Below are 21099 nucleotides of genomic sequence, written 5' to 3' on the forward strand. Positions count from 1 at the left end.
CAAGATTTTATGGAACAAGTGGGTGCAACTAAAACTAATGTGATCATGGTTTGCCTTGCTGAAACTACAAACACAGAAAACATTCTAACATGTATAAGTACTAAGAAATTTTTAAAAATTCACCTCTCCTGTATTTAGAAGGATGGGTTTTGGACTGTGACAGTCCTTAGTTTCATTTGAAGGGACTCCTAACAATGCATCTCTGATACCATCCCAGAATGGGTCCCCCTCTAAAGAACCTGTTGAAGAAAATGAAAGGCATTAGCATTTAAAAGGACATCACTTGTTTGTTACATTATAAATGCACTTTCTGCCTTTATGTTGGTTCTCCTTTTGCTCTTCCTTGGTAAATATTACAGGTTTCCTTGGTCTTATAAATGTGCGCATTGTGGTATTTTTAATTTCTGCACAATATATTTAATCAATCATTTAAAGAATCATTGGCAAAGAATATTACTTACACAGAGACAAGCCATTTCCAAAGCAACTGAGAAAGCACAGAAAAAAATAAAATGCAAAGGAACCAGAATATTCTGAACTCATACAAAAAAATAAAGAAATAACTCAAAAGAATTGTGCTTCTCAGGCATGTATATATGTATAATTATAAATGATATGCTACTAGGTCTGTTTAGCCCAGCAGGTGCAAAACTTCAGTGGATGATTGTAAAACAAGGATGTAGTCAAAAAACTGTAGTGAGGGGTAGAATCAGGAGAACAACTATCAGTAAACAAAATAATAAGCGCGAGACAAAATTGAAGTCAGAAGGAATGCAAAAGGTTCAAAATCCAAAGAAACAAAACAAGAGGGTTTTTTTTTCCAAAAAATTTTGAAGGGTTTTGGAATCCATATAGTGAGATGGAGGAGCATGTGCCTGCATGGTCTTTTATTCTGTTGTGTCATGATTGACAGGCCACAACCTATGAGGACATGCCAACTCTGGGACAGCCCAAGCAACAGTAATCAACAATAGCACCATCAGGATGTCAGTAATACAATGGCCCAAATCAAAATTAAATATGTCAAAAATAAATTAACCAAATGGAACCCTAAGGGTATAAAATCCCCCAAATGGGGAAAAGGAAGTCAAATTGGGACCCATATCATGGACAGAGTAATATTTAGGTAGGAAGCACTGCTCAGTTCATATAGCAATCACTTTGAAAGATAGATAGATAGATAGATAGATAGATAGATAGATAGATAGATAGATAGATAGATAGATAGATAGATAGATAGATAGATAGATAGATAGATAGATAGATAGATAGATAGATAGATAGATAGATAACTTGCTATTAACACTATTTTTAACAACAGTTTTACTTTTAGATTTTTTGTAATATCAACCTTTATTAAAGACCCTTTTCTTATTTTCTTTAGTCACTTTCTTAATCACAAGGTAGGTCCAAAGCAATGCCTTTTATTATTCATCTTAAAATATTTAAAAATGTGGACATTAAATACACCTCAAAATTGAACAAGTGAAATAATCTAGGTCATTATTTGTTTTAAAAAGATGATGTCTGGTACCAAATGTTTTTCTAGAGTGGAGTCTTGAGGAACATTGCATATTGTGCGTAGCTAATAAAAGATTGCCAGGGAACCACTAGCATGGTGCAGATCAGTGTTCTGTCTTACACTGAATTCCTGGGTCTAAAAGAGAGTAATACTGGCAAATTATATATATATATATATATATATATATATATATATATATATATATATATATATATATATATATATATACAAGGGGGCTGTGCCCCCTGCTTGCTTCACTCGCCTACCCCCGGCGTTTTGAACCCGTGGCTGCCCAGATGACGCACGTTTAATACGGAGCGTTCGCCCATGTCACTCTGGGGCCCCCCACTGTTAATACGGAGCTCCGTCCGTACTATTATGCGGTGCATTGTGGACTACTGCGGACCCCGTAGTGTTTCCCGTTTCAGTTTGTATCTCGGTCAGTCGAGCTTTTGTTTTTGAAGCTTTTGAATTCCGGTCTTCATTATCTGTAACCTGCTGTCCATGTGTTTGGCCCCCTCGTTTAACCTGTTTATGACGTTTTACTTTGCTTTCTACTCTGTCTTTCATTTCTGATCTCGCTTTATTCTGCTTTTGTTTCAATGACACCTGGTCTGTGGTGAATATATTTTCCCTTTTTCGAGTAATAATTTTCATTTGTTTGCGATACTGTGATGTTTATCGTACTGTTAATAATGCCTCACTGTAATGTGATTCACCTATGCTGTATAGTTTGGACGTGTGAGGATGACGTATGTTTAATACGGAGCGTTCGCCCGTGTCACTCTGGATCTCCCCATTGTTACTACGAAGCTCTTTCCGAACTATTATGCGGTGCATTGTGGAGCACTGCGGACTCTGCAGTGTTTCCCATTTCACTTCGTATCTCGTTTAGTCGAGCTCTTTCTTTTTGGAGCAGTGCCTGCCTGGTGTGCGGCATTTCAGACGCACGTTGTAGGTGCCTGCGTTCATTAATTATATCCAGGCAGGTGCGTTTGTATCTCAGTTACTCGAGCTGTGTTGTGTTGAATCCGTGCCTGCTTTGCCTACGCAGTTTGAGACGCGCGTTGTAGGCGTCCACGTTCATTAGATCTGTCTACGCATGTCGAAGCTGTGTTAGTTGTTGAGCTATTTGGTTTTGGAGCCGAGACAGTTTTGCTTCCGCGGTTTCAGACGCGTGTCCGTACCATCTCGGGTTTGATGTATGAACCTTTGTGGACTCCGTAGTGTGTCCCGTTTCACTCTGGGGCGGGGCATTGACTCCTCTTGTTTTAATATGTCTCCTCCTGCGCCTTCACCACGCATTAGTGCCACTCACAATAAGGCGGCGACGCCTGCGCCTTCCGTATTATGTCAGTTTTTACCATGCTGTGTAGGCGCATTTGCCTTTTGTACTTTACCGCGCCTTCCGACGCACAATGTAGGCGCCTGAACCTTCCGGGTCCGCCTCCGCTGTGTGGTGTGGACGTTTAACTGTCGTTGTTTCTGCCTTTATATTCTGTATCTCGGTGTGCATGTGTTTAGTGCCTAGGTTTTTTTGAAGCTGTTGCATTCCAGTTTTCATCATCTGTAACCCGCTCTCCATGTGTTCGTCCCCGTTCTTTAATCACTTTATAAAGTTTTACTTTGTTTCCTACTCTGTGTTTTATTTCTGACCTCGCTTTATCCTGCTTGCAGCATGTCAGACGGTTCGTAGTCTTCCTCGTTTTACTCTGGGCAGGGGGGCTTTTTTCTGTAACCTGCTCTCCATGTGTTTGTCCCTGTTCTTTAACCTCTTTATGACGTTTTACTTTATTTCTTACTCTGACGGTTAGTAGTCTCTCCCGTTTTGCTCTGGTGCGGGGGGGGGGGACGGCTTTGTGTGACGCCTGCGCACGTGCGTAGTCTCTCCCGTTTCACTCTGGGGGGGGGCTCTTTGTGTGGCACTTGCGTACTATGTCTTTTGCGTCCACGGGCAGGTCCCTGTGTCCATATCCGGTTTACCATTCTCGTTTAGTAATATGGATATATATATATATATTCATGGCATTCGTAGTCTGAATCACAATCTGATTGTATAGGTGGTTACCTACCAGGTAACGCTTGTGGTTGGTCAGCAAGTTGGCTAACATCCGCCACGGTGCCCTCTTTCAGTTGCGAGAAGCAGATCATAGAATGGTTGAAAATAGTTTTACTGTCAAATAATATATTGTGGTAGATGGCCAGGACCCTTACATGGCTGGGATGCCTTCAAAAAGGAACAACCAGGGGGAGAGAACTGGCACAGAGCATTATCTTTCCCTAGGTGCTAGATGGCAGCACCCCTGGGTTGCAGCAATGCCTTGGATTCCCACAGGGCCTCATGACAGTTGGAGTTTGGCATAGCCCTGTTGGGTTCCGTGGGCGCCACCACCTCACCTGGAAGTGCTTCCGGGCCATGCTAACGGGCACCAGAAGTACTCCTGGGAGCTAGATAAAAGAACCCGCTGCCGTTGCTCCAAGAGCCAAAGTCAGGAAGGAGAACATGAATATTGCTGGAAGGAGTGGGGGCAGAGGCGACAGAGAGAGAAGGAGAGAAAAGATGAAGACAACTGCTTTGTGCTGATTTTATTATTGGTGCTTTTGTACTGTGCTGTGGGAAACAGTTCTGGAAGAGTTTCCCACTGAATAAAGCTCATGTGTGCTGCTAGACTTGTGGCTTTTGTCTGTCTGTGTCAGATTTGGTAAACTGAGGCACCCCTTGCAGGCCACAATATATAAACACAACCAACTAGGAAAGATCCATGCATGACAAAATATTAATAAATGCTTATATATATAACATCATGGTGATGGTTTAACTATGAACATTTACTATTGTACACAGCAAAATTTTCTACAAGCAGTTCTCTCCATTAAAAGGTAACATAGTTTCCAAGATTCACACTTTTGTGAGACACAAGTAGCTTATATATGACCTCACAATTAATTGAAATGTTCCTGTGTTATCTCTAAAGTGCCATCCATATCAGAAAAGTTAAATATCCTTAGTTTGTTTTTTAAATAAGTTATCACAATGTCTCCTCAGAATTGTTGGTTACCTGTTCAACATGTTCAGTTACCTTGTGAAAAATTCAGGCCACCAACTCCATCAATAGTGCCAGCTGCAAAACTGTAGCCTAGAGCTGGTTTACAGGTTTTAGCCTAAAATTTAAAAAGAAAACTAGAATTTAGTATTTTATGTTGATTTCTTGTCTCACATAAAAGATACAATAATTTTATATTACACATACTTAAATCTGACTGTGTTATACTATAACAAAATAAAGAAACAATGTAGTGAATTTAATTTATTACCAATGAATACAATACTAAAATAATTGATCTGATTTTCAGGTTTTGCCATGACTCTAATTTGGATTAAGGAGATCTGAGAAGGTTATTGAAAATAGCATGAAGTGCTTGCAGTGAACTAGGATGGCTCGTACCTTTTTTGCTGGCTTAGGCTCTGGCACATTGGATTAAATTTGTTCATTAGGTGAATGTTAAACATTTCTGAGACTTGCACCAGACAGAGTAAAGGCTCATGTTTTTCACCAAAAATCAGCAAAGTGCAAAGGAAATCCTTATCTGATGGAAGATTCGTAAGCGTTTTACACATGAACGACTGATTATTTAGCACTGGCAGAGGAGAGTCTCAGGTAACTTAACAAAGCCAGGAAGTTAAAGCAAGCTGAGTAAAAAAGGTTTGTTGTAAATAGTCACTCAGCCATCTTGATAAGCTTGGTACTAAATTTAAGTTCCATCTATTCTCTGTGGTTGAGGGCACATTTGTTTGTTGCACGTCATTTATCATGCACAGTTTATGCTTTCCTGCAGACAGTATAAATAGCTTTACTTGACCAAAAATATATTGTTAACTTAGAGTCAGGAGGAAGACTACATTAGGAACCTGATAGTGGTCAGCAAACTGAAATTTGGATTGACTCAGGTTTTGTCTATTTCTAATTCGGCTTCAATCTCCCCAGGCCCCGCTGTATTCAGAGCATAGTCAAAATCAGCATCAGCAATTTAGTCCCAGGGTGAATGGATAAAAGAAAGATGGAGGATCTAAGAAGTCCATCAGCACTCAGGTCACCAATTGTGGTACTGAGCACATAGAAAAACATCTGTTCGAGATGACATTAAGAATGTGTACATAATTTATGATTCTATACCGCAGAATGTTATAATTCCAAACTATGTAAACCTATTTGTTAAATTAAATGTCTCCCAGTTACCAAAGTTTCTGACACTGAGGTCTGTAGCTGCCATCCAAAATCCCTGTTGCATGGTATCTCTGAACTGAGTTATGTAGCAAAATTTAAATCAAAAGAAAAGCAAAAAATAGAAAGCATAATTAAACCTATTATTAGAATAAAAATATAAACCTGCCCAAACACATTTGTCAGTTTAAAATATTGGCCAATAAACATTCACTTACATGGAGATAAACTACTTTGTTGAGCTATATTATACGAAGTTCAAAATTTGATCTCGTTCTGAAACCAGGAGTATTACACCTAAAACTACTCCCTTAGTTGAGGCAACAGCGAATGGTTTACATTCCTTTATAAATCAAGTAATAATGAGGAGGTGACCTTGGAATAATTCTGTGTGATGGTCTTACCTGAATTTACATCTGCTGAGGTGCTTATATTAATTAGATATTGAAACAGAATCAAGCCCAATTGTGGTACTACTTTAGAGACAACCTATACCATATTCATTGTTCATACTGAATTTGGCAGCCTTTTTATGACTTAGCTATAAGCTATGATCATGTAGTGTTGATGGGGGATTTTAATATTCCTATAGATGTGGACACCTTTAGCAAATGTTTTACTCATATACTCAACTCATTTGGGTTTTATAGATTGTTAAAGGACCAAATTATTGTCTTAATCATACATTGGATCGAATCATTACTTACAAAGCTGAGATTCAAAATTTAGGTATCAGTAAATTTAAGTACTACTCTACTTAAACATCAGAGCCTCAACTTATCCCCAAACACAAATTATGTTTGACCTGTTCCTGCCCTTACAATAAAAATGCAGATTAACCCATGAACAGTGTCAAATTTACATTACAACACTGCATCAAAATTTGTTCATATTGTGACAAACCCAAACTTAATTAAGGGGACAATATAGACTAGCAGACATATAAATGTTGTAAACAACATTTTAATATCTTCTGATAAAGGAAATTGTATTGTAATTCTCTTGTTAGATTTAAGTGCCGCCTTTGACACCACTGACTGTTCTTTACTGTTACATACCTAGAAAATTTAACTGAACTCTCAGGCGCCATGCCTGTGCAGTTTTGTTCAGATTTATCAAGTTGATTTCATTATGTACATAAAAATATATACTGCTACTGATCCTCCTATATGATCCTACTCCATCATTCTCTTTATAATAAGTTAGATATAGTGTCCTGCAGGGCTCATGATTCATATATTTGTTTTCGCTTGGTCTTGCAAGGCCAAAAGTAATTCTTAAATGAAGAATACACATCTGGGGACAACCCATTGAAAAGTGCTTAGTGAACAGCGGCAAAATCCCCAGTTCCTCCAGTTTGTGTGTTTTAAACTGTTGCTGGAGAATCTGGATGAGAGCAAAAGAGTGAATACATTACTTGATGCTGACAGAAAATAAAAAGCTAAAATTGTTGTTATCTATTGAGGAGCTCAGTAGCACAAGGTAACTGGAGCTTAATAATTCACAATGTGTTGAAGCACAGTTTCTATTTTGTCGTGGAATGTTTGCCTTTCCAATTAGATAATAAAGGTAAATTTCTTTATTCATACAGATCCAATATGATGGAGAGAAGGAAGGTTGATATATTGTGCGTGCAAGAGAATAAATGGAAGGGGAGTAAGGCCAGGTGTATAGGAGGTGGATTCAAATTGTTCTATCATGGTGTGGATGGAGGAGAAATGGGGTAAGTGTTATTCTGAAGGAACAGTATGTCAAGAGTATACTGGAGATGAAAAGAGTGTCAGGCAGAGTAATGATTATGAAGCTGGAAATTGGAGGTGTGATGATGAATGTTGTTAGTGCATATGCCCCGCAAGTTGGGTGTGCAATGGAGGAGAAAGAAGATTTCTGGAGTGAGTTGGATGAAGTGATGGACAGTGTACCCAAGGGACAGAAAGTGGTGATTGGAGCAGATTTCAATGGGAATGATTGTGAAGAGAACAGAGGAGACAAGGAGGTGATGGGTAGGTATGGTGTCAAGGAGAGGAATGAAGAAGGTGAGATGATAGTGGATTTTGCCAAAAAGATGGTCATGGCTGTGGCAAATACGTATTTTAAGAAGAGGGAGGAACACAGGGTGATGTACAAGAGTGGAGGAAGATCTTCTCTTTTTTATTTCCCTTCTCCATTTTTTATTTATCTATATATATTTCTTCCTTTCTTTGGTTTATTGTTGGCTTATTAAAAAGCCCAAAGCAATTCTCCTTTGGCTAAGCTCTCCTTCTCAGGGGTGGGGTTTGATTTGTCTTCAATTTTTTTTTTGTTATAAATTGATCTATTTGTATGGAATGATTACAATAAAATTAATAAATAAAATTTTTAAAAAAAGTGGAGGAAGATGCACACAGGTAGATTACATCCTATGCAGAAGAGTCAATCTGAAGGAGATTGAAGACTGCAAAGTGGTAGCAGAGGAAAGTGTAGTTAAGCAGCATGGGATAGTGATCTGTACGATGATGTTGGAGATCAAGAAGAGGAAGAGAAAGAGGGCAGAGCCAAGGATCAAATGGTGGAAGTTGAAAAAGGAAGACTGCAAGGCTGAGTTTAGGGAGGAGGAGAGACAGGCACTGGGTAGTAGTGAAGAATTAACAGGCAGTTGGGAAACTACAGCAGATGTAGTAAGGGTGACAGCAAGAAGGGTGCCTGGCGTGACATCTGGAAAGAGGAAGGAGGAAAAGAATACCTGGTGGTGGAAAGGGGAAGTACAGGAGAGTTTACAGAGGAAGAGGCTGGCAAAGAAGACGTGGGATTGCAAGAGAGATGCAGAAAGTAGACAAGAGTACAGGGAGATAAGGCGCAAGGTGAAGAGAGAGGTGGCGAAGGCTAAAGAAAAGATGTATGATGATTTGTATGGGAGGTTGGACACTAAGGAGGGAGAAAAGGACCTGTACCGATTGGCTAGACAGAGGGACCAAGCTGGGAAAGATGTGCAGCAGGTTAGGGTGATTAAGGATAAAGATTGAAACATACTCACAAGCGAGGAGAGTGTGTTGAGCAGATGGAAAGAGTACTTTGAGAGGCTGATGAATGAAGAGAACGAGAGAGTAAAGAGTTTGGATGATGTGGAGATAGTGAATCAGGAAGTTCAATGAATTAGCAAGGAGGAAATAAGGACAACTATGAAGAGGATGAAAAATGGAAAAGTTGTTGGTCCAGATGACATACCTGTGGAAGGAGGAGTTTAGAAGAGATGGCAGTGGATTTTTTGACCAGATTATTTAATGGAACTTTGGAAAGTGAGAGGATGCCTGAGGTGTGGAGAAGAAGTGTACTGGTGCCGATATTTAACAATAAGGGGGATGTGCAGGACTGTAGTAACTACAGGGGGATAAAATTGATGAGCCACAGCATGAAGTTATGGAAAAGAGTAGTGGAAGCTAGGTTAAGAAGGGAGGTGATGATTAGTGAGCAGCAGTATGCTTTCATGCCAAGAAAGAGCACCACAGATGCAATGTTTGCTCTGAGGGTATTGATGGAGAAGTATAGAGAAGGCCAGAAGGAGTTGCATTGCGTCTTTGTGGACCTGGAGAAAGCATATGACATGGTGCCTCGAGAGGAGTTGTGGTATTGTATGAGGAAGTCGGGAGTGGCAGAGAAGTATGACAGATATGTACAAGGGAAGTGTGACAGTGGTGAGAACTGCAGTAGGAGTGACGGATGCATTCAAGGTGGAGGTGTGATTACATCAGGGATCGGCTCTGAGCCCTTTCTTATTTGCAATGGTGATGGACAGGTTGGCAGACAAGATTAGACAGGAGTCCCCGTGGACTATGATGTTTGCTGATGACATTGTAATCTGTAGCGATAGTAGGAAGCAGGTTGAGGAGACCCTGGAGAGGTGGAGATATGCTCTAGAGAGGAGAAGAATGAAGGTCAGTAGGAACAGAATACATGTGTGTAAATGAGAGGTAGGTCAGTGGAATGGTGAGGATGCAAGGAGTAGAGTTAGCAAAGATGGATGAGTTTAAATACTTGGGATCAATAGTACAGTGTAATGGGGATTGTGGAAGAGATGTGAAAAAGAGAGTGTAGGCAGGGTGGAATGGGTTCAGTAGCCATCTGAAGAAACTACACACAGAAAAAGCTGCGGGATTAGATGGAGTCAGTCCTAGAGTTCTTAATGCCTGTGTTGACCAACTTTGTGGTGTCCTCTGTCACATGTTCGGTCCATCCCCAAGACTTCAGAAAGTGCCACTGCTGTGGAAAACATCTTGCATTGTTCATGTTCCAAAGAAGGCAAGCATCTCTTCACCTAATGACTACAGACCAGTGGCACTTACATCTCACATCATGAAGATCTTTGAGAAACTGGTCCTGGACTATATGAGTCATCTCGTGGATCTAGTGCAGTTTGGCTGTCGGACAAATATTGGAGTGGAGGATATTCTCACCTGGACAATGTTGGCAGCACTATGAGGATTATGTTTTTTTTAAATTCTCCAGTGCCTTTAATACCATCCAGCCATCTCTGTTAAGGGGTAAGCTCAGAGATATACAGGTGGATGAGCCTATGGTGTCCTGGATAATGGGCTGGCAGTCGGCAGTTTGTGAGACTTAAGCAAGGACTGTGTTTCTGATACTGACGTGAGCAACATTGGAGCACCACAAGGAACAGTCCTGTCTCCCTTTTTCTTCATTATGTACACTTCAGACCATAAATATAATGCCAGGTCATGTCACTTGCATAAATTTTCAGATGATTCTGCACTTTGGGGTTTATTGATAAATACGATGAGACAAAATATATGAATCAGGTGGAGAAGTTTGTTTCTTAGTGTAAAGAGCATTCTTGGCATCTTAACTTCAGCAAAACCAAGGAACTGGTGTTTGACTTTCGCCATACCAATGAGCCTCTATGTCCGGTCACTAGGAGTGGATGTAGAGGTGGTCCACTCCTACATGCATTTAGGGGTCCACATTAATGATAGGTTGGACTGGTCTCAGAACACAGAGGAACTATATAAGAAAGGGCAGAGCAGGCTCTTTTTCCTTAGGAGACTGTGTTCCTTTAATGTGGGAAGTGACATCTTTCACATCTTCTACAACTCTGTGATGGCCAGTGAGATTTTCTACACTGAGGTGTGTTGAGATGGAACCATCAATTCAGGAGAAACCCACAGATTCGAAAAACTAATTAAAAGGGAAAGTTCAGTTATAGGATACACTCTGGAGACCCTGAAGGTAACAGCAAAGGAGAGAATTAAAACAAAGCTGAGTGCCATTATGAACAATGCTGCACAACCTATCTATCTATCTATCTATCTATCTATCTATCTATAGAATGTATTCAGCTCCTTTAAAACGATATTTAATGGGTTTAGACCCTGACCCATTTTATAATTTATGCTCTCTAAAAGTGCCTGGTTCCTTTTTTCATATGTTTTGCTCTTGCCCTTCCATTCCAGTTCTCTATCACTTGATTTGGATGTTTTTATTCCTTGTTCACCATAGTATTTTTTTTTACTTCTTGACCAATTCTTGTCGTACTCCTTTTCATCCATTAATAAGAAATTGATTTCATTGAGTTCTTTCTTTGCTAAGATCTTTCTGGGATCTTGCTAGGAAAAGCTAGACCGGTACCTAATAAATTCCTGGAGGTTCTTATTTTCTAGTTTACTTCTTCATAACTTTTCATTTGTTTGTATTCATTTCTCTTCTTTTTATTAAAAAAAACTACTTTTTTTTGCTTATGCTGCTAGCACATCATGTTTCTGTTTATTTGTTTTCAGCCATCTCCAAATGGGGTGTTGCCAGTGGGCTGGGGACTTCATTCTGTCTTTGATGTTGCACTTTTCTTATCTGGTCATTCCCCTTTTTCTTATAAAAAAAGAAGATTATTACAACATAAAAAAGCAAATCAATGTTATCCATAATTATCGATGATTAAAATAGTTATCAATGAACTTTGTTGCCTTGTTATGTACATAACTTCATTGACCAACAGTAATGTGAATTACTTGTTGGGATTTGGCAGAGACAATGGAAAATATAAATGCAGTTTAGGGGCAAACAGCAAAGAAGGATTGGTATTATTTCAGCTTCATATTTGGTAAGAGATCTTGTTTTGCAATACCTATAAAAATTACCTGTGATGTGATGTGATGTGGAGGCACCATAAAAGAAAATACATTGGTGTGATGGTGATCCCTCTCTTACACACTCATGCATGGAGTTAAATCAGCGGTGTACTCGGGGTCACTAACTTTCCTCTTTCTTCTGCCAGCTCAAAATTCTTATCTTTCAGTTCAAATTCCAAGTCATATACAATGTGCAGAACTGCTGTTGCCGAGCATTTTTTGAGGATGGTGATGGAAGGTTATTTAATACCATACTATAAAACAAGTGGAGGCTTCAAGTGTGCAAATCTCAAAACATCGGATGGTCTCTGTGACCGTCTAGGGGATAAAATGAAACAATACATTCGAGAAAATGTTTGTAGATGCTTAACAATGGTTTCAACCTTTTTAGTGTAATGCTAGACCTTAAAGTTGGTTAGCTGGTTTTAGAGTATACTTCTATTATTGTTATGAAGGGAGCGTTGTACAAAGAATTACACTTTTTATTTTTGTATAAAATATGTGCATTTTATGTTTCATTTTTAAAAGCCTCTGATTAATCAAATTAAAAAGCAACCAACTAATCAATTACCAAAATTATTTGTCAGTTACAACCATACTTTGAAGTAATCTGCATTTTTAGATGTGCAGTTTCTCACATTTCTAATTATTTTTTTGCCTGTATTCTTGTTACAGAGCTCTGAGCCACTCAGCACAGAGTGCTACATCAAATAAACTGAGCTGAATTAATGTGACTTGCAGACTAATCCGTCACATACCTGGTCGTCACGCTCACAGTCATGTAAGGCCAACTGAACACACACTTCTTTGTACAAGTGAGAGAACAGCCAGCGTACCCTGAGGAAAACCCACACAGACACAAGAAGAATGTGCAAAGTCCATATGGACAACAACTAAGCAGAGGATTCAAACGAAGAATGCAACATCCATCACCACTGCGCTGACACGCGACTTTAGCCTTCTGCATCAAAGGCCATTTGCTTCAACAGCAATACAATAAATAATATCGGAAAAGGTTAAACCAAACTTTTGCTTCTCTGATATACTTTTTCTTGAAGTTAATTAACCAACGTGGAAAAGACCTTTTGGGATTGTTGGAGAAATTTGTTTTTACTTTGCTGCCATCTTGTGACTACATTAATTATTACAACAGGGTAACATTTTGTATTTGTGCACATTGTGATAAATATCAAAATGTATACAAGTACAATTGCCAACCTGAGATTTACTTTTCAAATTACCTACATAAAATACCACTTTTTAAATGAAAAATCTGTTGACTTATAAATGTGCCTGTATACTGAATAAAGATCGATTCAAAAATCCCATTGCCTGATGTAGCTTAAGCCAAGTCGAGACTGGCAGACAGCTACCCTGACACGACTGGGTGCCAGGCAGAACCAGCACCAAACACGCTGGCAACCAAATCCAAAAACTGTGTTCCATTACTGCTTTTGAACATTGTTTGTTACATCCATGTTCTGGAATGTTTTTTACAACTCTCATAAAAGTTTTTATTCACCCTGATTTAATACTTCTGCGGTGGGCTGGCACCCTGCCCGGGGTTTGTTTCCTGCCATGCGCCCTGTGTTGGCTGGGATTGGCTCCAGCAGACCCCCGTGACCCTGTAGTTAGGATATAGCGGGTTGGATGATGGATGGATGGATGGATTTAATACTTTTAAGTAAACAGACTAGCATTTGTATAACAACGCTACTCGATTTTGATAACTTATATTTTATCTATTCAAAATTATTCAGGGAAAAAAAATTCTTTCATAGGTTGTTAAAATCGAAAGTGTCCCGACTCACAAACCAACATGCAAATTTACTTACTGTGTGAGTAGAATTGACCTGGACTGTTACATCGGTCATGTTGACCCACTGGTGAGCAAAATGGATGGGTCCACTTACTTCATGCTTTGCTGTTCTGTATATTTCCTAGAAAAACATCAACATCGGCAGGAGTTAAAAGCAGTTCTAAAAGAGGCCACATAACACTCTAATGAGATTTAAGAAATGCATATATTTATCGGAACTGTGAACAGATCAGAAAAAAATTTCCATAAGGATGAAAAACATATTTTTGATATCATCTATATACAGCATATATATTTCTTCCACTTTCAATAGGCCTTCATTCCTGGAATCATAGTACTAGGGTGTTGTACCTTGTTAGCCATTATGAATGAGAAGTCAAGCAAAATGACATCTGCATCTTAAAGTAAATGTTGCATCTCCGTTACATAGATGACATCTTCACAATCTGGACTGCCAGTGAGAAGGCCTCCTCCATTTTTATAATGAATACTAGGGGGGCTTTGCCTCCTGCTCACTTCGCTTGCAACCCTCTCTTGCTAAATGAATCTTAGCCTGAAGAGGTCTATTAATTTTTTACATTTAAGATGTCTCACTTAAAGGTTTTCCAATGTCGAAGTGTGTATATAAACACAGACAACTCCAGTTTTTGTATTACATCTTGCCTGAAGAAGGGGTCTGAGTTGCCTCGAAAGCTTCCATATTGTAATCTTTTTAGTTAGCTAATAAAAGGTGCCATTTTGCTTGACTTCTCACTGGAATCATAGTCTAATTAATTTATCGATATGAAAATGAAAGACAAATAATCCACTTTATATTTGCAGAGATGTTATGTGCTTAATTTGATACACAGACCATCTTCATGAACTGCACAATTCGACTTTTTTTGTTCTGTTTTCTTCATGATGTCATTTCGTTTATCCAGGCTACGCAAAAGTTCTTTCAGTATTAAGTGTGCGTCAGACTTAAAGGAGACAACTGAACAACCGTTTACAATTAAAATTACTGCATAAATTCAGAATAGGCTTGTGTGAAAGAAAGCTGGATGAATAGAAAAAGTTGCAACTAGCCATTTTACATCTAGAAGTGGTTCAGTAGTAGGCTTATACAAATGTTTACAGTTTTGTTTTTACATTAGAAAACTGCAAATATATTGAAGGAGATACCAAGTAATGCAACACTTTGGGGACATTTAAAACGTGACATTCTTTTGGACAGAATAAGTAAGCAGTAATGTTCTTAATAAGTATATCAAACACCCAAGCTAGTTTCGCAAATAAATGCCTTCTAACATCTACATAATCTCACAGTCCCCAAACCCTGCTACGCCCTTCAGTTTCCCATGACAGGAACCACAAGATATGCAAGAGAAGGCACTAGATAGATAGATAGATAGATAGATAGATAGATAGATAGATAGATAGATAGATAGATAGATAGATAGATAGATAGATAGATAGATAGATAGATAGATAGACAGACAGACAGACAGACAGACAGACAGACAGACAGACAGACAGACAGACAGACAGACAGACAGACAGACAGACAGATAGATAGATAGATAGATAGATAGATAGATAGATAGATAGATAGATAGATAGATAGATAGATAGATAGATAGATAGATAGGGGTTTAGTTATCCAGATGACAACTCTGAGCTTTTACTGCTTGATTTTCAGTTAGTGGCTATTGGTGCCTTAAGAATGACACTGCGAAGAGGGACAACCAAACGACTCAAGAAGAGGATCCAACTCAAGAAGGCCAGATGAAAAGTGAAAGAACTGCCTTGCTGGGTAATGTGACTCTAGTGAGTTATCATGAGGGCCACAGAACAGGAAAGGCAGTTCACCTAGTACCAAAAAAAGCATTTGACACCACTCCAGGTAACAGGCCAAGGCTCTACTAATAGAGGCGTAGCTATGGTTTTCAGCGCCCAAGGAAAACTGAAGATTTTGCGCCTCCTCCTGTTTGCCAAAATGCAATGGGGAAGGGAAATTTGGTGCCCCCTGCATGCTGTACCCAGGGACAGATGTCTCCCCTTGCCCCTCCCCAGCTACGCCACTGTCTACTAACCATGGATGAACACTGGATCTTTTTCTGTTCATTTAAAAATTTTAACTGGAAATTTAAACTTTTTAGTTTGGCAATAAAATATGTCATTTTGATTGACTACTCATTGCATCCATAATGGCTAACATGGTACAACACCCTACTACTACAAACAGGAAAGAGAAATACTCAGACTAGGAAAAACACATCCAGCCTGACAGATATGATCACTACAGGTCCTTTCCTAAGCAGACCCATCAGTCACAATTTACGTTAGACAAATGTCTAGAATGCAGATAACATTCAAAGGAAACTTGGCAAACATGCAGTGTGATTATTGATATCCAAAAATACCATAGCTTTTTTCTTTTATCACATTATCAACATGACCTAAGAAAATGTTTCATGCTCACAGATACTGAAAGTAGGGTGTAAGTGCACTTTAAGCATCAGAATCTCACTATAAACTTAGTATACAAACATCAGAGGAAACAAAAACAGAATCAGCATAAATGAAGACAAATCAGACTTTGTCATAAATTACATATTCTATAAAGAGCAATAGACTAATTGTCTACAGTACTTATTAAAACATACATAGCATTTCTTGTGATAGCCTACGTTTTTTTTTAAAATATTAACATAAATCATCAAATGCACACATTACGTATTTACCTTGGCTTTCTTGTAAATGTTTTCTCCAATGATCTTTGTACTTTCAAACATGTCCAGTCCAGGACCCATCGCCATGCACATATTTGGCTTCAAGAGATAAAGAAACAAAAAAATTACATTTGAAGTATTGTACATTTCAATAATCTTAGCAAAGCTGGTATTGTAACAGTGTGCAACATTGAGTAATCACTGTGCCCCCACTTATGCAAACCAGGTGGGGAACAGAAAAACCAGCTTAACTCAGCCAGTTCGGTCCGTTGTTTGATCTCAGCAGGACTCCATTTTGGAATCATAAGATATAAGTAAATATTCATGCATAGGTATACATGGAGAGGGTAAAGATGATTGAACAATTACAATCTAGTGACCACAATACAGTAGATTTCACAGGGCGCATATTATTTATATAACAAAAACAGTTCAATTTATAGTAATTTTGAGCAGATGTAGCAAATAACCTCAGTAATAATAATAATAATAATTCATTACATTTATATAGCGCTTTTCTCAGTACTCAAAATGCTATCCCCACAGGGAGGAACCGGGAAGCAAACCCACAATCTTCCACAGTCTCCTTACTGCAAAGCAGCAATACAAATTGGGATAAACTTTTAACAGTTGAGGAGATGTGCGGCAAGTTTAAATGTGTTTTCCCATCCCAAATTTTAGAAACGGTAAGACAATTAAAGAAAACTACATGGTGGATAAATAAGTACCGCATATACTTGCAGATAACTTGGGACTTGATTTAATCGTATAATTTCTGGTATTTTATAATGTCGATTGTATAAGCTCACACTATTGGTCCAAGAGATTATTATATGCTATCGCCCACCTGAGAGAGTAACCACGGAGGACAATGCCTTTTTTTTCTATGTATTGTGCCTACATGACCACACGGTAATACCCGAACTATTCTGAAGAGACGTTTGCACTGTTAAGTGTTTTTTGTATCTCACACCCCCATACTCCTTTATTGTAAGAGCATCCTTTATCTATGATGGAGCGTTAGATCCAAAGGAAATATGAAGCTTGGTTTTAAATTAAACGTCGTTGAAGTAGCGAGAGAAATTGGTAACTGCGCTGCTGCAACAAAATTCGATGCGTCTAAAAAACTGATGCGAGATTGGAGGAGGCAAGAAGATGTAAAAAGAAAAATTTAAGTGTCGCATTTTTGAACGAGCGTATAAGTCGGGGTCTGATTTTATGATCGATTTTTCGGGTTTCAAGACCTGACTTATATGTGAGTATATACGGTAGCTAAAAAGGAAGAACAAAAAATGTATGAGGCATGTAGGACTAGTGACTTCAGTGTGAACCTGAGAGCAACGGTTAGAAAGGATAGCAGGAAGGCTAAAAGACAGTTGGAGAGGAATACTGCAAAAAAGGTGAAAGATGAATTAAAAAGATTCTTTCAATATTTTAGTAGTAGTTAAAAACAATTAAGGAGGAGAGGAAGAGTATTAGGGGTGGTAAAGGTGAGCTAGAAAATACAGACAGTGGAATAGCAAATGCCTTGAACTTGCAGCTTATTGAAGTTTTAATGTGTGAAGAAGTCAATGACCATCTAACAGTAGAAGGGACTACTAAGGAGGTGGAAATTGTAGAGGGAGAAGTACTGATTGGATTAAATAGGCTGAAATGAAACAAATCTCCAGGACCAGATAACATTTATCCTCGAGTGCTTAAATAAGTTAATAAGTACATAAATAAACCCCTGGCGCATAATTTTTGAAAAAACTAAAGAATATGATCAAAGAGGTGCATATTATTTCAGAAGGCTTTTGATAAGGGAGCACATGAAAAGTAAGTGATCAAATTAAAAGAAGTGGGAATTCAGGGTGCGGTCTGTGCATGGGTACAAAACTGCCTCAAACACAAGAAGTAAAGGGTAATGGTAAGAGGAACGTTTTGGGAATTTGGTAATGTTATAGTGGTGTCCTTTAGGAATCAGTGCTGGGGCCACTGCTTTTTTTAGTAGACATAAATGAACTGGATAGGAATATAATCAATAAGATGGTTAAGTAATTGGTATCAAACTAGGTGGAAGTTCAGATAATGTAGAATCAAATGAATTGTTACACAGGGATTTGGACAGAATATAGGATTCAGCAGTTCAATGGCATATAAAATGTAATTTAAGTAAATATTACATATACTAAATAAAAATGTTAGAGTTGAATACTCAATGGGAAGTCTGAAACTTGAAATTACACCTTATGAGAAGGACCGATGAGTCATAGTGGAGTCTTCACAATATACAGCCTCACAGTCTACATCCAGGAAGTGATCTAGAAAGCTAGTAGGGATTTAGGTCAAATATCACAATGTGACAAGTACAAGTCAAGGGAGGATAGGCTTAAATTATATAACACATCAGTGAGGCCTCACCAGGAGTACTGTGTGCAATTTTGATCTTCATGTTACAACAAAGAGATGATCAACTAAGCTGACTGAGAGACTATGAGATTTGAGCTATGAGGAGAGATTGATGGAGTTGAATATTTTCCGCTTAATCAAACAGAGATTAAGAGGTGACATAGTTGAAATATTTAAAATTATGAAAGGAATTAGTACAGTAGATCCCAGTTGTTACTTTTAAATAAATTCTGCAAGAAGAATGTAGGAACATGGTTGAAAACTGGAAAACTTGTTAAAGACAGATTTGGTATGTTAGAAAACGTTTCTTCATGCAAAGAATCATACACGCATGGAATGAACTACCGAGTAGTGTGGTGGAAAGCAGGACTTTAGAGAGTTTCAAATTTTGACTTGATGTTATTTTGGCACTCTAGATGACTATGATGGATGAGCTCATTGGACTCGAAGGCCTCTTCTCATCGTGAATTTTCTAATGTTATGCTCTAGATCAGGGGTCTGCAACCTTCACTATCAAAAGAGCCATTTTGCCCCCTCTTCCTCCAAAGAAAAATAGTCTGGAGCCGCAAAACATAACACAGCTTATAAACTTTTAAAAGTTTTAATCTTTTTTTAGATTTTACATGTTACAACCACGGAATACAACAAACAGAAGTGCAGTGTGCATGTGTAGGCCTACTTTGAAATAAATTTAACTGAACTCTGCAGGCCTATTTGAGTCCTTCCTATACCTGTATAAAATTAAAATAAAAACTAGCCCACTTTAATATAAATAAAACATTTAGCTGTAGCTTAGCAGCTTTAAAAAAGTAAACATAAAATTCCATTTCAGTGTGCTCTCATCCTCTTCAGGTTTCCCTCTCAGCCAGCAATCAACTGAAGCACCTGAACATACAAAAAAACCTACATCAGCTCCGGGTCTGAAATAAATGTGTTTTTTTTTTTGTTTTTTTTAAAATATTAGCCTATTAAATGCTATTGTTCTCACCTGTTTAATGTGACTTCTGTTTCTGAAGTTCGCTGCAGATCATCTCTAGCACTTTGAGCTACTTTTTGTATGAAAATGTGCTATATAAATAAATGTTGTTGTTGTTGTTCTATGTCGGGGCTATACGATGTGACTTTGACCTTCACACAGGACTGCAGGCTCATGTGTGAGGTGGGAGAGATATTTGGACTTTATTTAGTTCATTCTTGAGAAAACTTGCTCACATAAGTATGTTGAGCCAAAGATGGACAGGACTCCAAATGCATATTTTTTCATGTTCATATATGTTTCGGGAATGGCACTCCATGTATTGAAAACAAGTTTGTCGGGTTTGGGGAGGTTTTCAATATCACTCCATTTGTGCTCTTTAGCGAGAGTAGCCTTCTGACGGGCGACTTCTTCAAGATCCGCTGTCAGGCATTTGAACTTGGACACCCATAAATCTTTATCCGCTATGCGGCCAGTTCAATTTCTAGATCGGGCTTACTTACTCCTGTGAATGCGGATGTGTTCAGCAGGGATGGGTCGATGTCCAGGGAAGGAGAGAGTGTTTTTTTTCTTTCTGAACTCACTGAATCTTTCTCTAAATGCAGCTTGCATTGCAATAATTGTACGGTGGAAATAATCACAATTTATGTGAATGTTCACTGCTTTGAACTCTCTCAGGGAGGGGAAGTGAGAGAGTGTACCTTTCTGTACATCTCTGGCAAACACTGTCATCATGCGCTCAAACACCAAAACATTTAAAGTCAGAGAATAGATGCTCTGATATTTTTATGAACGATTCTTTCATGTATTCTCCGTCTGTGAACGGCTTACCCCTCCTTACGATCTCTTGAGCTGCCACAAAACTAGCAGCTGTAGTTGATTGTGGAGAAGTGATCCACTTTTTTTGTTTGCTCTGTTCAGCTTTCCGTTGCAGTTCCGAAATTGCTCTCTTTCGCTTATCTTCACTTGGGTATTTTTCAGTGAATGCTGAGTGCTTGTTTCGAAAATGTCTTTCAACGTTACATTTTTTGTTGTTCGATAATTTATCGCCACATATTAAGCACACCGGTAAGCCAGCGTCGTTGGCGGTGAAGGCAAATGCTTCTGTCCACGCAGAATTAAACTCTCTGTTCTCTTCTGGGATTTTTCATTTTTGGGATTTATTCATGGTTAGTGCAGGGGTCGCACACTCCAGAAGCCACCTGCAGGTAAAGGCGAGGGCTATAGACGTAGATGTGACGCATATTTTAGTTGACAAATTATAAATAAAAAATAAAAATAAAAATTAGATGTTAAAGTGTATAACAGTAGTAGTAGTAAATAAACATTATATATATT

At 38.5% G+C, this 21099-nt stretch overlaps 1 protein-coding gene across 1 annotated transcript in view; it reads right to left on the reverse strand.

Moving 5' to 3' along the window:
* Positions 1-21099, reverse strand: part of asah2 (N-acylsphingosine amidohydrolase 2) — a 73658-nt gene that overhangs the window by 23838 nt on the left and 28721 nt on the right. The window contains exons 10-13 of the mRNA XM_028793419.2: positions 16407-16493; positions 13697-13801; positions 4603-4684; positions 124-239 (exon numbers count right to left, since the gene is read on the reverse strand). Coding sequence (XP_028649252.2) covers positions 124-239; positions 4603-4684; positions 13697-13801; positions 16407-16493 — 390 coding nt within the window. The remainder of the gene's footprint in view (positions 1-123; positions 240-4602; positions 4685-13696; positions 13802-16406; positions 16494-21099) is intronic.

Source organism: Erpetoichthys calabaricus, chromosome 2 (assembly GCF_900747795.2).
Source record: "Erpetoichthys calabaricus chromosome 2, fErpCal1.3, whole genome shotgun sequence".
In the NCBI taxonomy this organism is placed as follows: Eukaryota; Metazoa; Chordata; class Cladistia; order Polypteriformes; family Polypteridae; genus Erpetoichthys; species Erpetoichthys calabaricus.